The sequence below is a fragment of the Rhinatrema bivittatum genome, chromosome 2, assembly GCF_901001135.1.
Source record: "Rhinatrema bivittatum chromosome 2, aRhiBiv1.1, whole genome shotgun sequence".
Classification (NCBI taxonomy): Eukaryota; Metazoa; Chordata; class Amphibia; order Gymnophiona; family Rhinatrematidae; genus Rhinatrema; species Rhinatrema bivittatum.
In genome coordinates, this window is record NC_042616.1 from 19,565,402 (window position 1) to 19,587,932 (window position 22,531).

Here is a 22,531-nt window from a genome sequence, read left to right on the forward strand (position 1 = left end):
CCATTCATACACATGCACACACTAAAGGCAGACCCCCTCTCTTTCTTTTGCCAGCAACCTCGGAGCCTCTCTCATTCCTCTGCTGCCACTGATGCCGCATGGCTATTGGGGAGGTGCTGATTGCTGCTATTGGCACTGAAGCCCATTCTGCTGCCTCCTCTGTGCAGGCCCCGTGGGTTTCTACTTCCTCCATGTTGATCTCGTACATTGTGAGATCCGCATAGAGAAAGTGCTACTCTTGACATTAACAAAGATTACATGTGCCAATCAGTAAAAAGTAATTTATTTATTTATTACCTTTGCTGTCTGATCTTAGTTTTCTAATCGGTTGGTCCCAGGCTTTTTTGTTCCACCTCCCCTTTCTTATTTTTTTGCCAATTCATTTCATATTGTCTTTTTTTCTATTTCTTTTCTCTCCATCTATCTTCTTCTCTCAGTCAGGTTCTCATTCTCACATGCTTTCTCTCTCTCTCACATACACACAGGCTCTCACTCTCACATGCTCTCTCTCTCATACAATCATTCATACACAGTCTCTCTCTTGCACATGCTGACTCTCACACACCCAGGCTCTCTCTCACTCCCACATGCTGTCTTGCTCATGCACAGGCTCTAACTGTCACATGCTGTCTCTCTCTCACACACACAGGCTCTCACATGCTGTCTCTGCAAACATTGAGGTCTTCACTCCCACACCCAATCTCTCAACTCACACAGGCACCCAATCTCTCAACTCAGCTCATACAGGCACCCAATCTCTCAACTCAGCTAATACACGCACTCTACGGGCCCTCAGCCTCTCTCTTACCTCTGGGCCTCCTCTTCACGGGTCGCTGCAGGATCGGCTCTGCAGCGGCCCTGATCTTCTCGGGCCGATCGCGGCCACTCTGATCTTCTCGGGCCGATCCGATCCACGGTGGGGGCCATGCTACCTGGCCTCTTCTCGCCCGCTGCAACAACGCGGCTCCTCTTCTACACGCGGCTGCTTCATCTCCTTCCTGCCCGTGCGCTCCGGCAACATTTTTCTTCCGGGGCCGCGTGGGCAGGAAGGAGGCGGAGCACCTGCACGTTTAGACGTGCCCTTTTTCTTCGGGCCGTGGTGACGTAAACTCACCACGGCCTTACCGATCTTTCTGCTGTGTGTCTGCGGCACACAGCACAACGATTCTTCACTGCTTAGCCGCCAGTAGGATGAGCTCCAGCGGCGGCCGCATTGGCTCCCACTTGCCGGTGTGTCACGTGCACCGGGCTTAGGCGACACACTAAAGTGTCGCGACACACACTTTGGAAAGCTCTGTTCTAGACTTTATGGATCCACAGTGTTTATCCCACACCCCTTTGAAATCCTTCACAGTTTTGGTCTTCACCACTTCCTCCGGAAGGGTGTTCCAGGCATCCACCACCTTCTCCGTAAAGAAATACTTCCTGACATTGGTTCTGAGTCTTCCTCCCTGGAGTTTTAAATCGTGACCCCTGGTTCTGCTGATTTTTTTGCAACGGAAAAGGTTTGACGTTGTCTTTGGATCATTAAAACCTTTCAAGTATCTGAAAGTTTGAATCATATCACCCCTGCTCCTCTTTTCTTCCAGGGTGTACATATTTAGATTCTTCATCTCTCCTCACAAGTCATTCGATGAAGACCCTCCACCTTTTTGGTCTCTGGACTGCCTCCATCTTGTCTTTGTCCCTTCGGAGATACGGTCTCCAGAACTGAACACAGTACTCCAGGTGAGGCCTCACCAAGGACCTGTATAAGGGGATTATCACTTCCCTTTTCTTACTCGATATTCCTCTCTCTATGCATCAGGGGATGTGATTGCTGATCAAGCCACCTTCAGTCAGGGCAGCATCCAAAGCCTCTGCTTGAACTACAGTGCAGTGGTCAAACACTACCTGCAAGCCAGCATACAGGGAAGGAGCTCTCTGGGGAAAACTGTCACAGTGCAAAAAAAAAACAAACTACAAATCATGCAAAACACCCATGTTGCCAAAATCGCTACTTAGCTGAATAACTTTTCCAGCTAAGTAGCACCACTCTGATCCACCCACTGCCCACCCACAGCTTTCTCAGCCATTGAACATAACTGGATATTCAGCAGCAGTGAGATGGAAGGATAAGTCCTACTTAACCAGCTTTCTGGCATCTAAATATCAACCTCCCTGATTCTTATAGCTTACTTGATGGAAATGGAGAAGTTGTATTGTTCTTGCAGCCGGCATTTTCATAACTTTAGTAGGCCACTCTTCTATTCCAAACCCATATGAAAGCATGTGAACTGAATTTGATTCCTGTGCAACTTTTCTGGTGGCTTGCAAGGTCTTATTTATTTATTTATGGTTTTTATATACCGATCTTCTTACATTATATGTAAATCAAATCGGTTTACAGAGAACAGTTGAATAAGCTTGCTTGTGGGCAATTACATATAACAAAGAACTTTTTTGAGTAACATATTGTATAACTTTTTGAGTAACATTTAAACATAGGAGCAAAAAATACATAGCTAAACATAACCATAAGAATAAAATATACATGGCACAACAAAGTCTTATATGTCTAAATCCAAGGGGGGAGAGAAGAATGGAGGGAGGGGGATGGAGGGGTTATATAGTTGGAGCGGAGAGGATGTAATAAGAGTTCGTTGAAGCAGCTTTTTAGAAATCATGGAAATGCTTGGCTGAATAGCCAGGTTTTCAGTTTTTTCTTGAATGACTGGTGGCAAGTGTCTTCCTTTCTACTGAAGTTTTTACCAGACACAGTACATTAACTTGGTTTTCCTCCAGTATGAATTTTCTGATGTTGCATGACATGTATATTCTGACTAAAGCTTTTGCCACATTCAGTATATTTAAATAGTTTTTCTCCAGTATGGATTCTCTGATGCAATATCAAATGCACCCTCCGAGAGAAGCTTTTACCACATTCAATACATTTAAATGCTTTTTCTCCAGTATGGACACTCTGATGCAATTTAAGAGTCCTTCTGACGGAAGCTTTCACCACATTCAGTACCCAGTCTTTAACTCCATCCTCCTAATTTTCAAAGTACATTATCTATATTTATACTAACTATAATGTATGCTAATTATAATTGTATTTAAATATGTTTTATGTTAACCCATATGTACAGTATAACCCTGGTTTTCCCACACCCTCTAATCCACCTCCCCTTCCTCCCCGCCCCCTCCCTCACCCCCCTCCCCTGTTCATTGTTTATTGTATCAGGTTCATTGTAAAGCCCTGTTGGCTATTTTATAGTTCTATGGAAACCGATGTGATGTTTTCCTAACGAATATCGGTATACAAAACCTTCAAAATAAATAAAATAAATAAAAATTTAAATGGTTTTTCTCCAGTATGGATTTTCTGATGCAATGTCAAACGCACCTTCTGAGAGAAGCTTTTACCACATTCAGTACATTTAAATGGTTTTTTCTCCAGAATGGATTTTCTGATGCTGCATGAGAGATGACATCACACTAAAGCTTTTACCACAATCCATTTAAATGGTTTTTCTCCAATATGGATTTTCTGATGCCGTCTGAGACGGTCTTTGTCACTGAAGCTTTTACCACATTCAGTACATTTAAATGGTTTTTCTCCAATATGGATTTTCTGATGCTGTCTGAGATAGTCTCTCTCCCTGAAGCTTTTACCACATTCATTACATCTAAATGGTTTTTCTCCAGTATGGATCTTCTGATGCCGGCTGAGATAGTTCTTGGCAATGAAGCTTTTACCACATTCAGTACATTTAAATGGTTTTTCTCCAGTATGTATTTTCTGATGCTGCATGACAGATGACGCCCAACTAAAGCCTTTACCACATTCAGGACATTTAAATGGTTTTTCTCCAGTATGGATTTTCTGATGCTGCATGAGAGATGACATCACACTAAAGCTTTTATCACATTCAGTACATTTAAATGGTTTTCCTCCAGTATGGATTTTCTGATGCCGTCTGAAAGATTTCTTGTCACTGAAGCTTTTACAACATTCAGTACATTTAAATGGTTTTTCTACAATATGGATTTTCTGATGCCGTCTGAGACCGTCTTTGTCACTGAAGCTTTTACCACATTCGGTACATTTAAATGGTTTTTCTCCAGTATGGCTTTTCTGATGCGGTCTGAGAGATTTCTTGTCACTGAAGCTTTTACCACATTCGGTACATTTAAATGGTTTTTCTCCAGTATGGATAGTCTGATGCCGTCTGAGAGATTTCTTGTCACTTAAGCTTTTACCACATTCAGTACATTTAAATGGTTTTTCTCCGGTGTGGATTCTCTGGTGGATTATGAGTTTGTACTTCTGATTGAAGCTTTTATCACACTCAGTGCATATAAACTGACTTTCTACTTTGGGGATTTTCTTTTGTTCTTTGTCAACTGCCTTCCCACAGAAGCTTTTTTCAGACTGAATACAAGACAACAGTCTCTCACCAGTAAAAATTTTTGTGTCTCCTGCAATAACTTCCTCTTCACATAAACCTTTATTGCATTCATTACTTGAAAATGCTCTGTTTCCTGGTTGGAATTTTTGTTGTCTTGTGAAGTTTCCTTTCTGATTGAAGTTTCTGTCACCATCAGTACTAATGAGTAATAATTCTCTCTGCATTACTTGGTTTATTATTAGGTCTTGCATTTGAATGATGTTTTTTCCACTTTCAGAACATGAAAATGTTCTCTCTTCGGTCTCCATTTTCTGATGTAATAAAGAGAACTCAGAACTGTAAGATTCCCCATCTTGAGAGCAATGAGAGGGTATCTTACCTGTGTGTGTACCTTGGTGTATTACTAAGGATTCCCTGCAAGAAAAGGTTTTCTTGCATTCGATACAAGTGAAAGTGCTCCCTTCAGTGAGGATTCTCTGGTATAAGTTCAGGGTTAACTTCTGTTTGCATGGAAAAGGTCTCGCTCCTGGGTGACTTCTCTGGTGCAACACAAAATGACATTTTCTATTAAAGTTTTTCCCACAGGTGTCACAGTGAAAGGATTTCTTCCCTTCCTCCTCTTTCTGTTGGAAGGCAGAAGTCATTTGATCACTGTTATTACTCTGGAAGGGATTCTCTCTTCTCAGGTGTCCCTGGTGCTCAGGGATGTCTGTGAACTCCCTGTCACTTCTCTCACAAGCAGTGACTCCATCAAGTGACTCTCCTGCAGAGTCTTGCTCCTTCGTCTCTGATTCCTGCTGTCTTTGGCTAATGTCTCCCCCCTCAGTCCTCTGGGCAAGATTCTCACAGGCATTTCCTGATTGTCTTGGTGTAAGTGCTAATACTATAGGGTATTCTTCTCGATTCTCCTCCCTCTTCACTTCCTGTATGACCTCATTGTCTGCTGGATACAAAATGAAGGAATTAATAATGTGTAAGTAACAATGGCATGGAAAGCTACCAATAACCTGAAATGAGATGTTTAGAAATATCACATAATGATTGCATATTAAAGAATTCTGTAGCTTAGCAGAAACTTTATGTGATGGCTATGAAAACCTCTCTATGATGTCTCTATAGAAATATTCAGAGAAGTTAAGAAAATCAGTGGGTTCTCTTTACCATACTGTGTAGGATGCAGAAATAAAGCTGATGCAATTCAAGAACTTGGGAGATCAGACAGGTCCCTCCTTTAGGATTCCTGTAGGTCTGGTTCCTCTGGGCTTATCTACTATTCATTTAATAACAATTAAAATCTACTTATAGCAGATCTGCCAAACTAAACATTATAATAACAAATTAAAATAATAATAATCATGGACCATTAAACTTCAGAGATCTAAACAAAAGAGTTAAAATTTAGAATTTAATCCACTGCTGGAGCAGCAACCAAAGTAATTCACGTAGCAGTAGAGTCACATGATCCCAAGGAAAGCTTCTTATAACTAAACGGGCCCAGGAAGTTTGGAGCGTTTTCAAGGCTCGCAGGCTAGAGTGAAGCAGACCAATACATAATCTGCTGTACATCCAGATTGCCTCTCCCAGCTCTCACAGAGGATTCAGAAACCCAGGAATAAATTGGTTACAATGGGCTCTGGTAGAACAAGACCTGTAACTCTGAGACACCCAATTTCCCCAACTTTGCAGCGTCCTGTATATCCACCCCACTACTCCCACCCAGAAGTCAGACATCCAGGATTCAAAAACCCAGGAAGGTGAAATTACTACTCAGCTGATAATTTTCTTTCCTCTAGGATAGGCAAGCCAGTCCACATAAGTGGGTTATGCACACCTACCAGCAGATGGAGACAGAAACCAACTGACTCGCTGATGTGACCCTCATATAGCCCTGTACTGACATCAGTATGCCAGTATTCTGCAAAAGTCAACTGTGACAACTAATTAACACTAGAACTGTTAAGTCCGGAGATAAAAACACTTCCTCCCCTAATCATTCACGTCCTTTTTTTTCTTCCAGTGGGCAACGCACTGGACTCAGACGAGAAGGAAATGCAGAAGCCACAACAGACAAAGAAGGCAAATACTTACAAGGCCCTTAAACGACCTGAAGATCTGCATCGGCCTACGAATTCTACTTCCAATAATGGCCCTGAGAAAGGACAAATAGAAAAAATCAGTACAGGCTGCTCAGGGTAGGATTGTGGATTGGCCTGCCTCTCAGCGAGGAAAGGAAATTATCAGGTAAGTACTAATTTCACCTTCCTCTTCATCCAGGCAGTCCAGTCTACACAAGTGGGATGTACCAAAGCTACTTCTTCGTAAGGGAGGAGGCTGCTCTGGCAAAAGACGCAACTTCTCGAACCCCAACCACCATACAATAATGCCTGGAGAAGGGATATAACCAAGACAACGTCACTGCTAGGCAAATCTCCAACAAAGAAAGAAACTATTACTCTGCCCAAGATACCAGTAGCAAATGTAATCCACTTTGAAGTGCTGAAAAAAGTGCGAAAAGCAGAATATAAATCTAAATAAATTGGAGAAATTACATACCTGATAATTTCGTTTTCCTTAGTGTAGACAAATGGACTCAGGACCAACGGGTATAGTGTACTCCTGATAGCAGTTGGAGACGGATCAGATTTCAATCTGACGTCTGCCCTAGTACATATACCCCTGCAGGAAGTGCAGCTCTTCAGTATTTTCCATCTCCATAGCAGTTAGGGACTCTATGCACACTAGCACAGCGTTAGAGTAAATTTTACCAAAGAAATCCAAATTAAGAAGAAATCTTACCTCTACAGACGAGCCCCGCTCTCCTGCAGTGACACCCATTGGGTCCCTCCCCCAGTTGAGATTCCTGAGGTGATTTCCACGATCCCTCGGAGGTAAGCCTCGGTCCGGCAGCCAACCCTCGGCGGGGACCTAGCCCCCGACATCGGGTGAGGCTGAGGGGCAGCGGGTGCAACCTCGAGCACAGCGGTGAAGGTATTTCCCTCTCCCCCCGCAGCCGGAGACCGCCCGGAACGAAACCAGGAAGCGCAGAGACAAGGTAAGGTAGAAATCTATTTAAAAGTCTCCGGTCTCCGAAGCTCGAGGAGACACACAGGTCGCCAGCCGGGACCAGTGCCATCGGGTTGATCGCCCCTAGCAGGGCTAGACCCCGTCAGATCCGAGGGTCCTCCCACGTGGAGAGACCCTCCGAGGTTGTCGCCATATTGTCCGTGTGGTAGCAGTCACCATTTTGGCCCTGTTTGCAGCCCTGTCCGCCATCTCGATCCGTGCGCACTGAGGCAAGCCGCGCGCTCAAATACCCTGTGCGCACAAGCGAAGCGCATAACCACGCGCTCACTGTGCCGGGCGCGCACATCGCCCTGCACACATGCACCAAACCTACGCGCGCAACTTCGACGCACCCCGGTGCGCACATCTGTATTGTACGAACACAAACCATGGCACCACCAGAAAATAAGCTCAAAGCTCAGGGCCTCTGCCCAGCATGCCACATTAGAGCTGCACAGCATGAGGAGGCCACGGCCCTGTGTATACAGTGCGAAGAGGCCTTAGGGGACCCAACTCATGGCCCTCCCCAGCCAGTACCGGACCCCAGCCTCTCGAGCGGTACGCCGGACCGAGCATCTCCTGGGTGGAATTCTTCAAAGGTCTGCATACCTTCGTCCACATGCAACCGGGGCCTCCTACAGTGCGGTCACAGGCCCGACCAGAGGACTTCAACATGGCACGACCCTCTATGCCCAGAGAAGTGATCCCTCCGCCCAGAAGCCCCACCTTCAGGGACACAGACATCTCAGATGAGGAGTCAGAACCCCTGGAGGAAGGGGAACTCCCTCCGGGGTCAGAACCCTATCGAACCATGAGACACTTCTTCACCAAGGCCGAGCTTCCAGACCTGGTCACACATAACTTAAAAGAGCTTGCCATCCCGGACACAAGTGCCTCGGGGGAACCTAAGACGAACCCACTTTTGGAGGGACTTCGTCAGACCTCCCGCCATTTCCCACTATTACAAACCATCCAGCAACTAATTGACCTGGAATGGGAGGCCCCAGAAACCACGTTCAAAGGAGACCGGGCTCTGGCAGCCATGTACCCTCTGGATACCGCCGCCAAAGATCTCCTGGCATGTATGAAAGTGGATGCCATGGTGTGCGCGGTCTCGAAGCGCACTACTATCCCGGTGGAGGGAGGAGCAGCACTCAAGGATGCTCAAGACAGACGTCTGGAATCCATCCTCAAACAGTCCTTTGACTTCTCCGTTATGTCTTTACAGATTTTATTTTTATTTTATTTTATTTATTATTTTTATATACCGACATTCATCTCAATTGAGACATCACACCGGTTTACATTCAGGTACTGTATTTCTCTATCCCCAGAGGGCTTACAATCTAGGTTTTTGTACCTGAGGCAATGTAGGGTAAAGTGACTTGCCCAAGGTCACAAGGAGCGACAGCAGGACTTGAACCTTGGTCTCCTGGCTCATAGTCCACTGCTCTAACCACTGGGCTATTCCTCCTCCTCCTCCTGTTGTGCCGTGGTGACACGCATCTGCTTAGCACAGACCAGGAACATCACTCCCGGGGAAGCCCTGGAACCAGCTGAATCATTCCTCGCGGATGCCGCTTCGGATCTGGTACGCACAGCAGCTAGAGGAGTCTCATCCGCCGTGGCAGCCAGAAGACAAATCTGGCTCCGAAACTGGTCTGCTGACGCATCCTCCAAAACGAGACTCACAAGGATGCCTTTCAAGGGAACACTCCTGTTCGGAAGCGATCTAGAGAAACTAGCCAACAAGTTGGGCGAGTCCCCACTGCCACGGCTACCAGAGGACAGGAATAAGAGAAAGCAAATGTTGCTTCCCTGTGACAGGTGTTCTCACAGGACAGCAGGATGTTAGTCCTCACATATGGGTGACATCATCAGGATGGAGCCCAATCACGGAAAACGTCTGTCAAAGTTTCCAGAACTTTGACTGGCCCCTACAGGGCATGCCGAGCATGGCACTAACCCTGCAGCCAGCAGGGGTCCCCTTCAGTCTTATTTGAAAGCTACAGGCAGTGCCGAAAAATAAAACAATAAACGTTACGAACCCAACACCGCGGGGCGGCGGGCAGGTATCATGAGGACTAACATCCTGCTGTCCTGTGAGAACACCTGTTACAGGTAAGCAACATTTGCTTTCTCACAGGACACGCAGGATGGTAGTCCTCACATATGGGTGAGTACCGAGCTGAGGATGTCCGAGCATGCACCAAATGTACCCAATGGCATGCAACAGGCACAACAACTGGGGTGGAATTTGGTAGAGGGCATCCTGAACCCCACCGGGCAGGCGGAAGGGTGTTGGTACGTCATGTCGGAAATAAGTTACGCAGGACAGTCTGGCCGAAGATGGAATCTTGTCTTCCGGCTTTGTCTAAGCAATAGTGGGATGCAAAGGTATGGAGAGAACTCCAGGTGGCAGCCCTGCAAACGTCAGGAAGCGGCACCGATCGTAGGTGTGCTGCTGAAGTCGCCATGGCCCTCACAGAGTGTGCTTTAACACGGTCTTGGAAAGGAATGCCTGCGTGCTGACAGCAAAAAGATATGCAGTCCGCCAACCAGGAGGAGAGAGTCTGTTACCTACAGGCTGCCCTAATTTGTTAGGATGGAAAGAGACGAATAACTGAGTGCTCTTCCTGTGGGCAACTGTACGGTCTAGATAAAAAGCTAGAGCCCGTTTCCAGTCAAGGGTAGGCAGAACCTGTTCCCCTGGATTGGAATGGGGCCTAGGAAAAAATGTAGGTAGTAGGATGGATTGATTAATATGAAACTCCGAGACTACCTTAGGTAAAAACTTAGGGTGAGTGCGGAGTACCGCCCGGTACTGCAGGAGTTTAGTGTAAGGCGGATAGGTAACTAGGGCCTGTAACTCACTAACCCTGCGAGCTGAAGTTATAGCCAACAGGAAAATCACTTTCCATGTGAGAAACTTTAGGTCACAGGAGTGAAGAGGTCCAAAAGGAAAATTAGTTTCTTACCTGATAATTTTCGTTCCTGTAGTACCAAGGATCAGTCCAGACACCTGGGTTGTGACTCCGCACCAGCAGATGGAGACAGAGCAAGACTTGTCGGGCACCCTCACATATAGTAAGGCGCCACCCACAGCTCGTCAGTCTTACGAATGTCAAAGCAAAACTGCAATGAAACCAAACTAACTAACTATACCGCCCCACACTAGGGCCGATTCAACCAAAAACCCCCAGCTGGATCAGAACTTCCAGAACCAGAGGACCAACAACAGATACTGAAAAACAATCGAAACCAACCGAGCGGACTCTTCTTAAACCGAAAACAATACTTGGGCGGGAGCCTGGACTGATCCTTGGTACTACAGGAACGAAAATTATCAGGTAAGAAACTAATTTTCCTTTCCCTGTACGTACCAGGATCACTCCAGACATAAGAACATAAGAAAATGCCATACTGGGTCAGACCAAGGGTCCATCACGCCCAGCATCCTGTTTCCAACAGTGGCCAATCCAGGCCATAAGAACCTGGCAAGTACCCAAAAACTAAGTCTATTCCATGTAACCATTGCTATTGGCAGTGGCTATTCTCTAAGTGAACTTAATAGCAGGTAATGGACTTCTCCTCCAAGAACTTATCCAATCCTTTTTTAAACACAGCTATACTAACTGCACGAACCACATTCTCTGGCAACAAATTCCAGAGTTTAATTGTGCGTTGAGTAAAAAAGAACTTTCTCCGATTAGTTTTAAATGTGCCCCATGCTAACTTCATGGAGTGTCCCCTAGTCCTTCTACTATCCGAAAGAGTAAATAACCGATTCACATCTACCCATTCTAGACCTCTCATGATTTTAAACACCTCTATCATATCCCCCCTCAGTCGTCTCTTCTCCAAGCTGAAAAGTCCTAACCTCTTTAGTCTTTCCTCATAGGGGAGTTGTTCCATTCCCCTTATCATTTTGGTAGCCCTTCTCTGTACCTTCTCCATCGCAATTATATCTTTTTTGAGATGCGGCGACCAGAATTGTACACAGTATTCAAGGTGCGGTCTCACCATGGAGCGATACAGAGGCATTATGACATTTTCCGTTTTATTCATCATTCCTTTTCTAATAATTCCCAACATTCTGTTTGCTTTTTTGACTGCCGCAGCACACTGAACCGACGATTTCAATGTGTTATCTACTATGACACCTAGATCTCTTTCTTGGGTTGTAGCACCTAATATGGAACCCAACATCGTGTAATTATAGCATGGGTTATTTTTCCCTATATGCATCACCTTGCACTTATCCACATTAAATTTCATCTACCATTTGGATGCCCAATTTTCCAGTCTCACAAGGTCTTCCTGCAATTTATCACAATCTGCTTGTGATTTAACTACTCTGCACAATTTTGTGTCATCTGCAAATTTGATTATCTCACTCGTCGTATTTCTTTCCAGATCATTTATAAATATATTGAACAGTAAGGGTCCCAACACAGAACCCTGAGGTACTCCACTGTCCACTCCCTTCCACTGAGAAAATTGCCCATTTAATCCTACTCTCTGTTTCCTGTCTTTTAGCCAGTTTGCAATCCACGAAAGGACATCGCCACCTATCCCATGACTTTTTACTTTTCCTAGAAGCCTCTCATGAGGAACTTTGTCAAACGCCTTCTGAAAATCCAAGTATACTATATCTACCGGTTCACCTTTATCCACATGTTTATTAACTCCTTCAAAAAAGTGAAGCAGATTTGTGAGGCAAGACTTGCCCTGGGTAAAGCCATGCTGACTTTGTTCCATTAAACCATGTCTTTCTATATGTTCTGTGATTTTGATGTTTATAACACTTTCCACTATTTTTCCTGGCACTGAGGTCAGGCTAACCGGTCTGTAGTTTCCCGGATCGCCCCTGGAGCCCTTTTTAAATATTGGGGTTACATTTACTAATAGGTCTGAAATTTCATTTTTTAGTTCCTTCAGAACTCTGGGGTGTATACCATCCGGTCCAGGTGATTTACTACTCTTCAGTTTGTCAATCAGGCCTACCACATCTTCTAGGTTCACCGTGATTTGATTCAGTCCATCTGAATCATTACCCATGAAAACCTTCTCCATTACGGGTACCTCCCCAACATCCTCTTCAGTAAACACCGAAGCAAAGAAATCATTTAATCTTTCCGCGATGGCCTTATCTTCTCTAAGTGCCCCTTTAACCCCTCGATCATCTGGGATGTACCAGAGCTGAACTACCGAGGGTGGGAACCAGAGAGTCCCGCTCGCAGAACTCTCCCCCCGAAACCCCCTGAATCCAGGTTCTGAACATCCAGCCGATAGTGTCGAGCAAACGTATGCAACGACTTCCAAATTGCCGCCCTGCGAAACTCCTGTGGCGACACTTGCGAAGATTCCGCCCACGAGGTGGACTGAGCGCGCGTCAAGTGAGCGCGGAGGCTCACCGGAACAGGCTTATCTATCAATAGGTACGCAGGAGAAATAGCTGCCTTCAGCCACTGAGAAATTGACGCTTGAGAAGCAGCGCCGCCCTGCTTTGGACCCGAAAACAAAACAAAAAGATGGTCCGAAACCCGAAAAGGATTCGTTACCTCCAGATAACGGAGCAGAACTCTGCGGACATCAAGTTTCTCCAACACCTGGGCGTCCAGATCAGCCCGCGGGCCCTCAGGAAAACAGGCCATTCAACCGTCTGGTTCAAAAGACAAGCAGACACCACCTTCGGAAGGAAAGAAGGAACGGTCCTTAGAGAGACTCCAGAATCCGAGAAGCGCAAAAAACGGCTCTCGACAAGGTAACGCCTGCAACTCTGAAAATCGCCTCGCCGACGCAATTGCTACAAGAAAAAACCACCTTCAGGGTAAGGTCTGTTAGTGTCGCCCTCCGAAAGGCGACGTGCACAGAGCAGAGAGCACCAAATTAAAAGTCCAGGAAGGACAAGGGTGCCGCAACGGAGGCCGCAAATGCGTAGCTCCACGAAGAAAACGCGCCACGTCTGGATGATGAGCCAGCGACCGACCGTGCACCTTTCCTCTGAGACAGCCAAGCGCCGCTACCTGTACTCGGAGGGCGCTGCATGCCAGAAGAAAAGCGAGGACATCCGGCACGGATGGTAACCCCGGATTCACCTCACGCGATCTACACCAATCGTCAAACACCGTCCAGACCCGGACATAGTCAAAAGACGTAGACCGCTTCCTAGAACTCAGCAAGGTAGCTACCACCGCATCTGAATATCCCTTTGTCTTTAAACGTTTCCTCTCAAAGCCACGCCGCGAGACAGAAGTGAGCCACGTCCTCCAAACATACCGGACCCTGCCGCAGGAGAGCCGCGTCCCCCCGAAAACGGAGAGGAGCCTCCATTGCCAAGAGCAAGAGGTCCGCGAACCATGGCCGTCGTGGCCACTCTGGCGCCACCATGACCATGACCACCTCCGCCGGATGCGATTCTATTCGACGAAGGACTTTGCCTATCAGAGGCCAGGAAGGGAACACATATAGGAGAACGTCCGTGGGCCAAGGGAGTACCAGCGTATCTACCCCTTCGGCTCCTCGTTCTCTCCGTCGACTGAAGAATCGGGGAGCCTTGGCGTTCTGAGCGGTGGCCATCAAAACCATGTGTGGCGTTCCCCACCTTTGGCAAATTAGGTGGTAAGCCATCTCCAGCAGCTCCCACTCCCCTGGGTCCAACCGATGCCAACTGAGGAAATCCGCTTGGACATTGTCCACTCCGGCGATGTGGGACGCCGCGATGTTGATCAGATTTCTTTCCGCCCAGAGCATTAGCAGCCGCGCCTGCTCCGCCATCGCACGGCTCTTCGTACCGCCCTGGCGATTGATATACGCCACTGTGGTCGTATTGTCCGACAACACTCTGACCGAAGTCCCCCGGAGCAATGGGAGGAACGACTGTAGCGCCCATCGTGACCGCTCTGGTCTACAAGCAAGTGATGGACCACTGTGACTGTGCTTTGGACCACTGTCCCTGCACCGAGCGGCCCCTGCAAACCGCCCCCCAGCCGGATAAGCTGGCATCCGTGGCGACTACCGTCCAGGCGGGCATGAGCAGGGACACTCCGCGTGTCAGATTGTTGGTTTTGAGCCACCACTGCAAACTGGACCTCGCCTGATCTGTGAGCGGGAGGGGAAGATAAAACTCCTCGGACACCGGCCTCCAGCGGGAGAGCAATGCGGATTGCAATGGACGTAGATGAGCGACCGCCCAAGGGACTAGCGCCCACATTGACGCCATCGATCCCAACACCATCAGGTAATCGCACACCTGTGGAATCCGGAGGGACAGGACGGCTCACCTGACCCTGCAGCTTGCAGACCCGCTCCATGGACAGAAACACCCTGCCTTGCGTCGTGTCGAACAGCGCTCCCAAGTATTCCAGGGTTTGGGTGGGGACCAGCCGGCTTTTGGCGAGATTGACCACCCATCCGAGCGACCGCAAGAGCTGCAGGACTCTGTCGACTGCCTGTCGGCACTGCATTTCGGATTTGGCTCGAATCAGCCAATCATCCAAGTAGGGGCGTTCGCTGATGGCACAGCCGAATTCCGATGTGAGGTAAGCCTCCGTCGGATCCAGCGACGCCAGGAATTCCCCTGGTCGAACCGAAGCTATGACTGAGCGGATCGTCTCCATTTGGAATCGAGGGACATGGAGACATCTGTTGACTCCTTTGAGGTCCAGGATGGGTCGGAAAGTGCCCTCCTTCTTTGGCACTATGAAGTAAATGGAATACCGGCCCAGATGACGCTGTCCCGGAGACACGGGAACTACCGCGCCCAGGTCTTCTAGGCGTCGCAGCGTATCCCGGACTGCCAACGCTTGATGCCTCCCTTGTAAGGGGACACCAGAACTATGTCCACCGAAACCCGAGCAAAATGTAACGCGTAACCGTGTCTTATCACGCTGAGGACCCACTGGTCCGTGATTCTCCTGGCCCGTTCCCCGTAAAACCGCGCCAACCTGGCTCCTACCTCCAGTGTAACCAATGGAGCCAGCTGCGGGGAAGGGGCCCTCCGCATTTCATTGGGCGGGCTTCGGACTGGTCCCCGACGAGGAACCGCCTTGCCGTCGAAATGTCCTTCCTCGAAAGGACTGGGACCACGACGACCGTCGAGAGGAACTAGATCTATACGGGGCCCCCGACGATCTCTGTGGCCGCGACTTCCTGGGCCCACAAACGCGGGACCTATTGGAAAATGAAGACCGGGCCCTGTATCTGTCCTCCGGTAACTTGAACGCCCGGTTTTCACCAAGGTACTGCATCAGGTCGTCCAGTTGTTTGCCAAATAACAACTTCCCCTTAAAAGGGAGTGAACCTAGGTGTGCCTTGGAAGATCCATCCGCCGCCCAATTACGGAGCCACAGGAGACGTTGTGCCGAAACTGCCGAGACCATGGCCCTAGCCGAAGGCCGCAGAAGGTCGTGCATCGCCTCCGCACCATACGCAATAACCGCCTCCAAGTTGTCCGCTTGCACCGCCTCCTCACCCGAGAGGCTCGCCTTGGCCTGAAGAACCTGAGCCCAGCGCAAGCCAGCTCTCAGGGCAAAATACTACCAATAGCCGCCCGTGCGCCCAGAGCCGAAACCTCAAAGACTTTCTTGAGCTGAGCCTCCAGCTTTCTGTCTTGGATATCCTTGAGCGCCGTGGCCCCCGTCACCGGAATCGTTGACCGTTTAGTGACCGCCGAAACCTCTGCGTCCACTTGAGGAAGACGCGGGGAATCCAACGCGTCCTCCGGCAACGGGTACAGCTTATCCATAGCTTTACTAACCTTTAAGCCCAACTCCGGGGTGTCCCATTCTTGAAAGAGAAAATCTGAAGCGGAAAAATGGACCGGAAAAAACCACCGCGGGTCCCATCAGGCCCAACAGCACCGGGTCCATCTTGGTAAATCCTTTCTAGGCTCCATGGGTGGGGCATCCACACCCACTTCCAGAAGAATAGCCGGAATAAGCGGTGCGAGCTCCTCCTTCCGGAACAAGCGCACCACCTTGGGGTCGGCACCCTCCACCGCAGGGGTGCCCTTGCCGTGCCCCGCGTGGATCGTATCCGCGTCCGCGTGCGCACCATCGTCCCGCGGGGCCCCTAAATCAGGGTCTACGTCCCCGGATGAAGCCGATTCGGAGTCGGTCTCCTGGGGGGCCCCGCGGCCCGAGCGCCGCTCTCTAAGCGGGTCCACGGGTCTCCGGGGACCCTCCCCCGCTCGCTTCTTCTGGGGATCAGACCGACTGTCTGAACCCCCTTTGACAGACGATCCCTTCCGTTTTAAGCGTATATTTATTTATTTATTTATTTCAAGCACCGCGAGGGCCGACGAAAACGAGGCCTCAGGATCGGAGGAGGCCTCCTCCTGACTCCGAACCGCCGAAGAAGCAGCCCCCCGCGGGGGATCCCCCTCAGGGTCCCGCTGCTGGGGAGACAACGCCGGCGGCATGCCGCCATTTTCTACCGCCCGCCGCGTGGCCTCCCTTACGGACTCTAAAATGGCCGCCGTTCCCGCGCTGAGCGGGAACAGGTCGGCCCTGCCTTCTCCTTCAGGGGCAGCGCGCGGCGGCGATCGCAGTCGAGTGCGAACCCCCCGACCGCCCTCGAACGGCCCTTCACCGCCCGATAGACAGGAAAAAACAAAGCCCGTCGCGCGCGGAGCCGCACGCGCGGTCCGTAACGCCCCTCGGCATGCACCGCACCGGCCCGGACCGCCGAAGCCGCCAAGAGACCAGAAAAAAATCAAAGTCGCCCCGGAATGCTCCCCCTGCGAAAACCAAAGCCAACCTCACAGACGGCGAAAACGGCAAGAAAGAAAACAAAGTCCCCTTTTTTTTTTTTTCTACCTGCCGCTGACCTTGGTCCTGAAGTGTCCGGTCCAGCGGGGGTGAGTGAACCGGGCTCCCGGTGTCACCCCCGGCGCTGCTGCCAGGGACAGGCCGGGTCCTCAACCCTCAGCAGCGGCCTCGACCAGGGAGGGGTAGTCCCCTCAGGACCTCGCAACCCCCCTGGGAGGCTTTCAGGACAAGCGAAGCCTTTTTTTTAATAATCCAAACAAATTAAACCAAATCCAACAACCCTGACTAGCTAAACAACTACCCAGGGATCCTCAGAGCCTGTGGGTGAACCTGCCCCATCTGCTGGAGACAGAGAAAGACTGACGAGCTGTGGGTGGCGCCTTACTATATGTGAGGGTGCCCGACAAGTCTTGCTCTGTTCTCCATCTGCTGGTGCGGAGTCACAACCCAGGTGTCTGGACTGATCCTGGTACGTACAGGGAATGGTGGTTTCATGAGCAGACCGAAAACCAGGTTAAGGTCCCAAGAAGGGGCCGGAGGACGTAAAGGTGGCTTGATATGGGAGGAGAAATAGCCTAATGGTTAGAGCAGTGGACTACAAACCAGGAGACCAGGGTTCGAGTCCTGCTGTCGCTCCTTGTGACCTTGGAGAAGTCACTTTACCCTCCATTGCCTCAGGTACAAAAACTTAGATTGTAAGCTCTCTGGGGATAGGGAAATACCTACAGTACCTGAATGTAAACCAGTGTGATATCTCAGATCGAATGTCGGTATATAAAAATAATAAATAAATAAATAAATAAATAAAAAGCATGTTACGAGGGGTTGTACTGATATAGGGACATCCCTGATACCTTTATGGATGTCTTTAGACCTGACTCTGATAGATGTCAGAGATAGTCCAAAAACATTGGGATTGGACAGGAAAAGGGGTCAAGGGACTGAGAAGTGCACTATGATGTGACCTTTTCCATTTATAGGAGTAAGATTTTCTCGTGGAAGGCTTCGGTGAAGCAATCAAGACACGGGAAACTGGTTTCGAAAGGTTAAGTGGTTGAAGGATCAACCTTTCAACATCCATGCTGTCAGGGACAAGGCCCGAAGACTGGGATGGCTTAGGCACCCCTTGTTTTGAGTGATCAGAAGCGGGTCCTTTCCCAAGGGAATGTGCCTGCGGATGGAGAGATCCTGGAGTATGGGAAACCACACTTGGCGTGGCCAGTGAGGTGCTATCAGGATCATGGTTCCCTTGTCCTGACGTAGCTTCACGAGAGTCTTCGAGAGAAGAGGAATCGGAGGGAATGCATAAAGTAGACCGGTTGCCCATGAGAGGGAGAATGCATCTCTGGGCTGAGAGTGTTTGCCTCGAATGAGGGAGCAGTAATTGTCCACTTTGTGGTTCTGAGGGGACGTAAAGAGGCCTGTCTGAGGATATCCCCAGTGTCTGAAGATGGAGTTTGCTACCGAGGGGTTGAGAGACCACTCGTGCAGTTGGAAGACGCGACTCAGCTTGTCTGCTAGTACATTGTCCACTCCTGGTAAGTAGGTGGCCCTGAGGTATATCGAGTGGGAGAGAGCTTCCGTCCATATCTGTGCAGCTTCCTGACACAGAAGGAAGGAGCCTGTGCCTCCCTGCTTGTTGATGTACCACATGGCCACCTGGTTGTCCGTCTGAATCAGGATGACTTGATTTGAGAGGCGATCCTGGAATGCCCTGAGAGCATATCTTATTGCTCGAAGCTCCAGGAAATTCATTTGGTGTTTAGCTTCCTCTAGAGACCAAGACCCTTGTGTCTGTAGATTGGCCACGTGGGCTCCCCACCCGAGGTTGGAAGCATTGGTGGTGAGAATGACTTGAGGATTTGGAATTTGGAAGGGCAGTCCTTGGAGGAGATTGTTCTGATTTTTCCACCATGCGAGAGACAGACAGAGTGAGTCGGTGATGTAGATGATGGTTGACAGAGGCTGAGTGGCCTCTATCCATTGTGACCTGAGAGTCCAGTGCATGAGTCTCATGGCCAAGCGGGCCATTGGTGTGACATGGACTGAGGATGCCATGTGTCCCAGAAGGACGAGGAACTGGCGAGCTGTCGCAGCATGCTGAGACTGTAACTGGTGAGCGAAAGACACGAGAGTTTGTGCTCGTTGCTGAGGAAGAAAAGCTTTTGCCCGCAAGGTGTCCAAGTCTGCTCCAGTGAACGACAAGGTTTGAGATGGGACTAAATAAGATTTTTCATAATTGACGAGAAATCCTAGAGAAATTAGAGTGTGTAGAGTTAATTCGAGGGACGACCGAGCAGCTTGCTGAGTTGAAGCCCTGATAGGGGTAGACGTGAATACCTTGGGTTCTGAGGAAAGCTGCTACAACCCTGAGACATTTGGTGAAGACTCGTGGTGCAGACGCTAGGCCGAACAGAAGCACTTCATATTGATAGTGCTTGGGGCCTACTAAAAACCTGAGATACTTGCGATGAGCTGGAGCTATTGCAATGTGGGTGTATGCGTCCTGGAGGTCCAGAGAGAAGAGCCAGTGTCCTCTTTGAAGAAGGGGTAGAAGCGATCCCAAGGTTACCATCTTGAACTTTTCCCGCTGGAGGTACTTGTTGAGAGCACGTAGGTCCAGAATTGGACGAACACCCCCCGATTTTTTGGGGATCAGAAAGTACCGGGAATAGAACCCTAGGCCTTGCTGTGAGTGCGGAATGGGTTCTATTGCCCTTGACTAGAGAAGGAGGGAAACCTCTTGATCCAGAAGAATAGAATTGTCGGACGTTCTCCACATCTGCAGAGGTGGGGAGTCCGGTGGCAGGGCAAGGAAGTTTAGAAGGTAACCTTGAGCAACGATTGTCAATACCCATTGGTCGGATGTGATTGAAGTCCACATGTTGTGGAAGTGGCACAATCGACCTCCCACTGGTATGTGTGACAGAGGAAACTGGCTGCTGCTCTCCAAGCGGAAGTCAAAACCCTGAAGCAGGCCCTGGCTGGGGAGCTGCTTGTGGTTTTTGTTTTCGGGCTTGGCGAGGCTGAGGTTTTTGATAAAGTCTCGTAGCACAGGACCTTGGTGGTGGCGGGTAGGCCTTTCTTGGACGATAGAATGACTTCTTAAGAGTCCTTCCTGAAGGGCTGCTTTGAGGAGAAGTCAGAAAGCATCGAAGAGAGCTGTTTGAGGGTCTCATGATGGTCTTTTAATTCGGCCACCATCCGTTGGATTTGTTCACTGAACAGATTATCTCCGATACATGGTAGGTTGCACAAACTGTCTTGCACTTCTGGACGAAGGTCAGAAGACTTGAGCCAGGCCCACCGTCTTGCCGAGACAGCCATTGCCGACACTCTGGCAGCGGTGTCAAAAATGTCATAAGATGTCCAAATCTCATGCTTGCTTGCTTCGAAGCCTTTGCTTACAAGGGTTTGTAGCTGGTCTTGGAATTGTTGAGGTAGGGAATCGGAGAAGTCTTGTATTTGCTTAAAGATGACCCTGTTATATTGGTTCATATAAAGCTGATAGGCAGCAGTCCGGGAGATAAGCATGGCTCCTTAGAATACTCGTCGACCAATGTTGTCTAGGAATTTTTGTTCCTTATGTTGCAGTCTCCACCGCTTCCCCTCACCTAGGGCTCAACTCTGCCTACCTCTGCCTCTGGAAACGCCGTGTTCCGCATGACCTGGACCCCGGGGGCTTCTCTCACTCCACGTGGCGGCCGCCATTACGTGCCTGTTTCTCCTCTGTCTCGCGCATGCGCGAGGACGCCCGCTTTGAGCGCTCAACTCCCGGAAGCCTGGCCCCGCCCGTGCTGATGACGTCTCGCCCAAGTCCCGATATAACCGGCGCCCAGACTCCTTCTCATTGCCTTGCAACGAGGTTCACAACTGCCTAGTTGTTCTGAGTTGCGCTTCTACTGATCTTCACGTTACCTGCTTCTGACCCTGGTTTGCTTTCGACTCCACTTCAGCCTGCTGCCTGCCTCCGACCTTGGTTTGCTTCCGACTCCGCTTCAGCCTGCTGCCTGCCTTTGACCCTGGTCTGCTTCTGATTCAGCCTGCCGCCTGCCTCCGACCCTGGTTTGCTACAGACTCTGCTTCAGTCTACAGCCTGCTTCAGTTCCAGTTTGCTACAGACTCTGCTTCAGTCTACAGCCTGCTCCAGTTCCAGGTTTGCTACAGTTCCCGCTTCAGTTCACAGCCTGCTTCAGCCTCCGGTTTGCTACAGTCTCCGCTGCCGCCCGCTGCCCTGTCTTCAGCTGGCCCTCGGCCCTGTACAGCCGGTTCCCTGCCTCCCGGGTACCTTGGACTTCCTTTACACTTCGGTCCCGGCCTAAGGCCATCCCTGCCTCTGGACTCTGTCTAGGATGAAATAAAGAATAGATGCCTGTAGTCTAAAATCAATCCTTTATTGAAGTGGAGACACAAGGGTAGCCCGACTCTGGCCGAGTTTCGCCGTTTCAAACGGCTGCCTCAGGGGCTAAAAACACAAATAAAAACTTTAAGAATAAGAATGAAAATACTAAAAGTGACATCATCAATAAATATATAGTTAATTAAAATAAATCAACTACATTGGTGAATCAACAATTTGAAAACTAGATAAAAAAAGGGGATAATAAACTCATGGTGACATAAAGAGGGTATGTACACTAAAAAAACTTATAACACACCAAGTGAATTTATAATAAGCCTCACGGTTGAATGGACTACAAAAAAAACTAAATTCAAAATATTGGTAAAAATGTCAACATTACCTTACAACAATCTTCTTGAATGAATTAGTTATGTATGAACTAAGAATGTAGGGTGATCATATAGAGAGCTGTATGATCTCTTATACTGCTCCGTCTGTAATGATGCAGAAATAGATGGCAACATAACATGATGTATTATGCACTATGATTAAAAATGGATCTAAATAATCAGAACAATAACTGTACATAGCAATATATCTCTATTAATATTTTTCAATATATCACTTTCTATTGTATGCCTTATGTGATTGATCTGTGTTATAATAAAAGAAATATAAAATGTAAAGTATGTATATTGCAGATGTTTATATGTAAAGTATGAAACGTTTAAGACGTTAAAAAATAAAAAAAGGGTGAATGAATAAGTAAAAAATGTAAAAAGCAATAAAAAATAATAAATAAAAAACACACAGTTTTTATTTATTATTTTTTTTATTTTTTTTATTTATTATTTTTTTTTATTTATTATTTTTTTTATTTATTATTTTGTTCTGATTATTAGATCCATTTTTAATCATAGTGCATAATACATCATGTTATGTTGCCATCTATTTCTGCA

The 22,531-nt window shown here is 48.4% G+C and overlaps 2 protein-coding genes across 5 annotated transcripts in view; both read right to left on the reverse strand.

The window, feature by feature from the left end:
• LOC115083627 (zinc finger protein 585A-like) overlaps positions 1-22,531 on the reverse strand; it is a 738,796-nt gene that overhangs the window by 599,122 nt on the left and 117,143 nt on the right. The window lies entirely within an intron of this gene.
• On the reverse strand, positions 1,804-6,897 carry LOC115085981 (zinc finger protein OZF-like). The gene is made up of 4 exons (XM_029592564.1): positions 6,483-6,897; positions 3,519-5,337; positions 3,389-3,458; positions 1,804-1,893 (listed from the first exon to the last, which is right to left on the reverse strand). The coding sequence occupies exons 2-4, from the start codon at positions 5,036-5,038 to the stop codon at positions 1,804-1,806; spliced, it is 1,680 nt and encodes a 559-aa protein (XP_029448424.1). The 5' UTR covers positions 5,039-5,337; positions 6,483-6,897.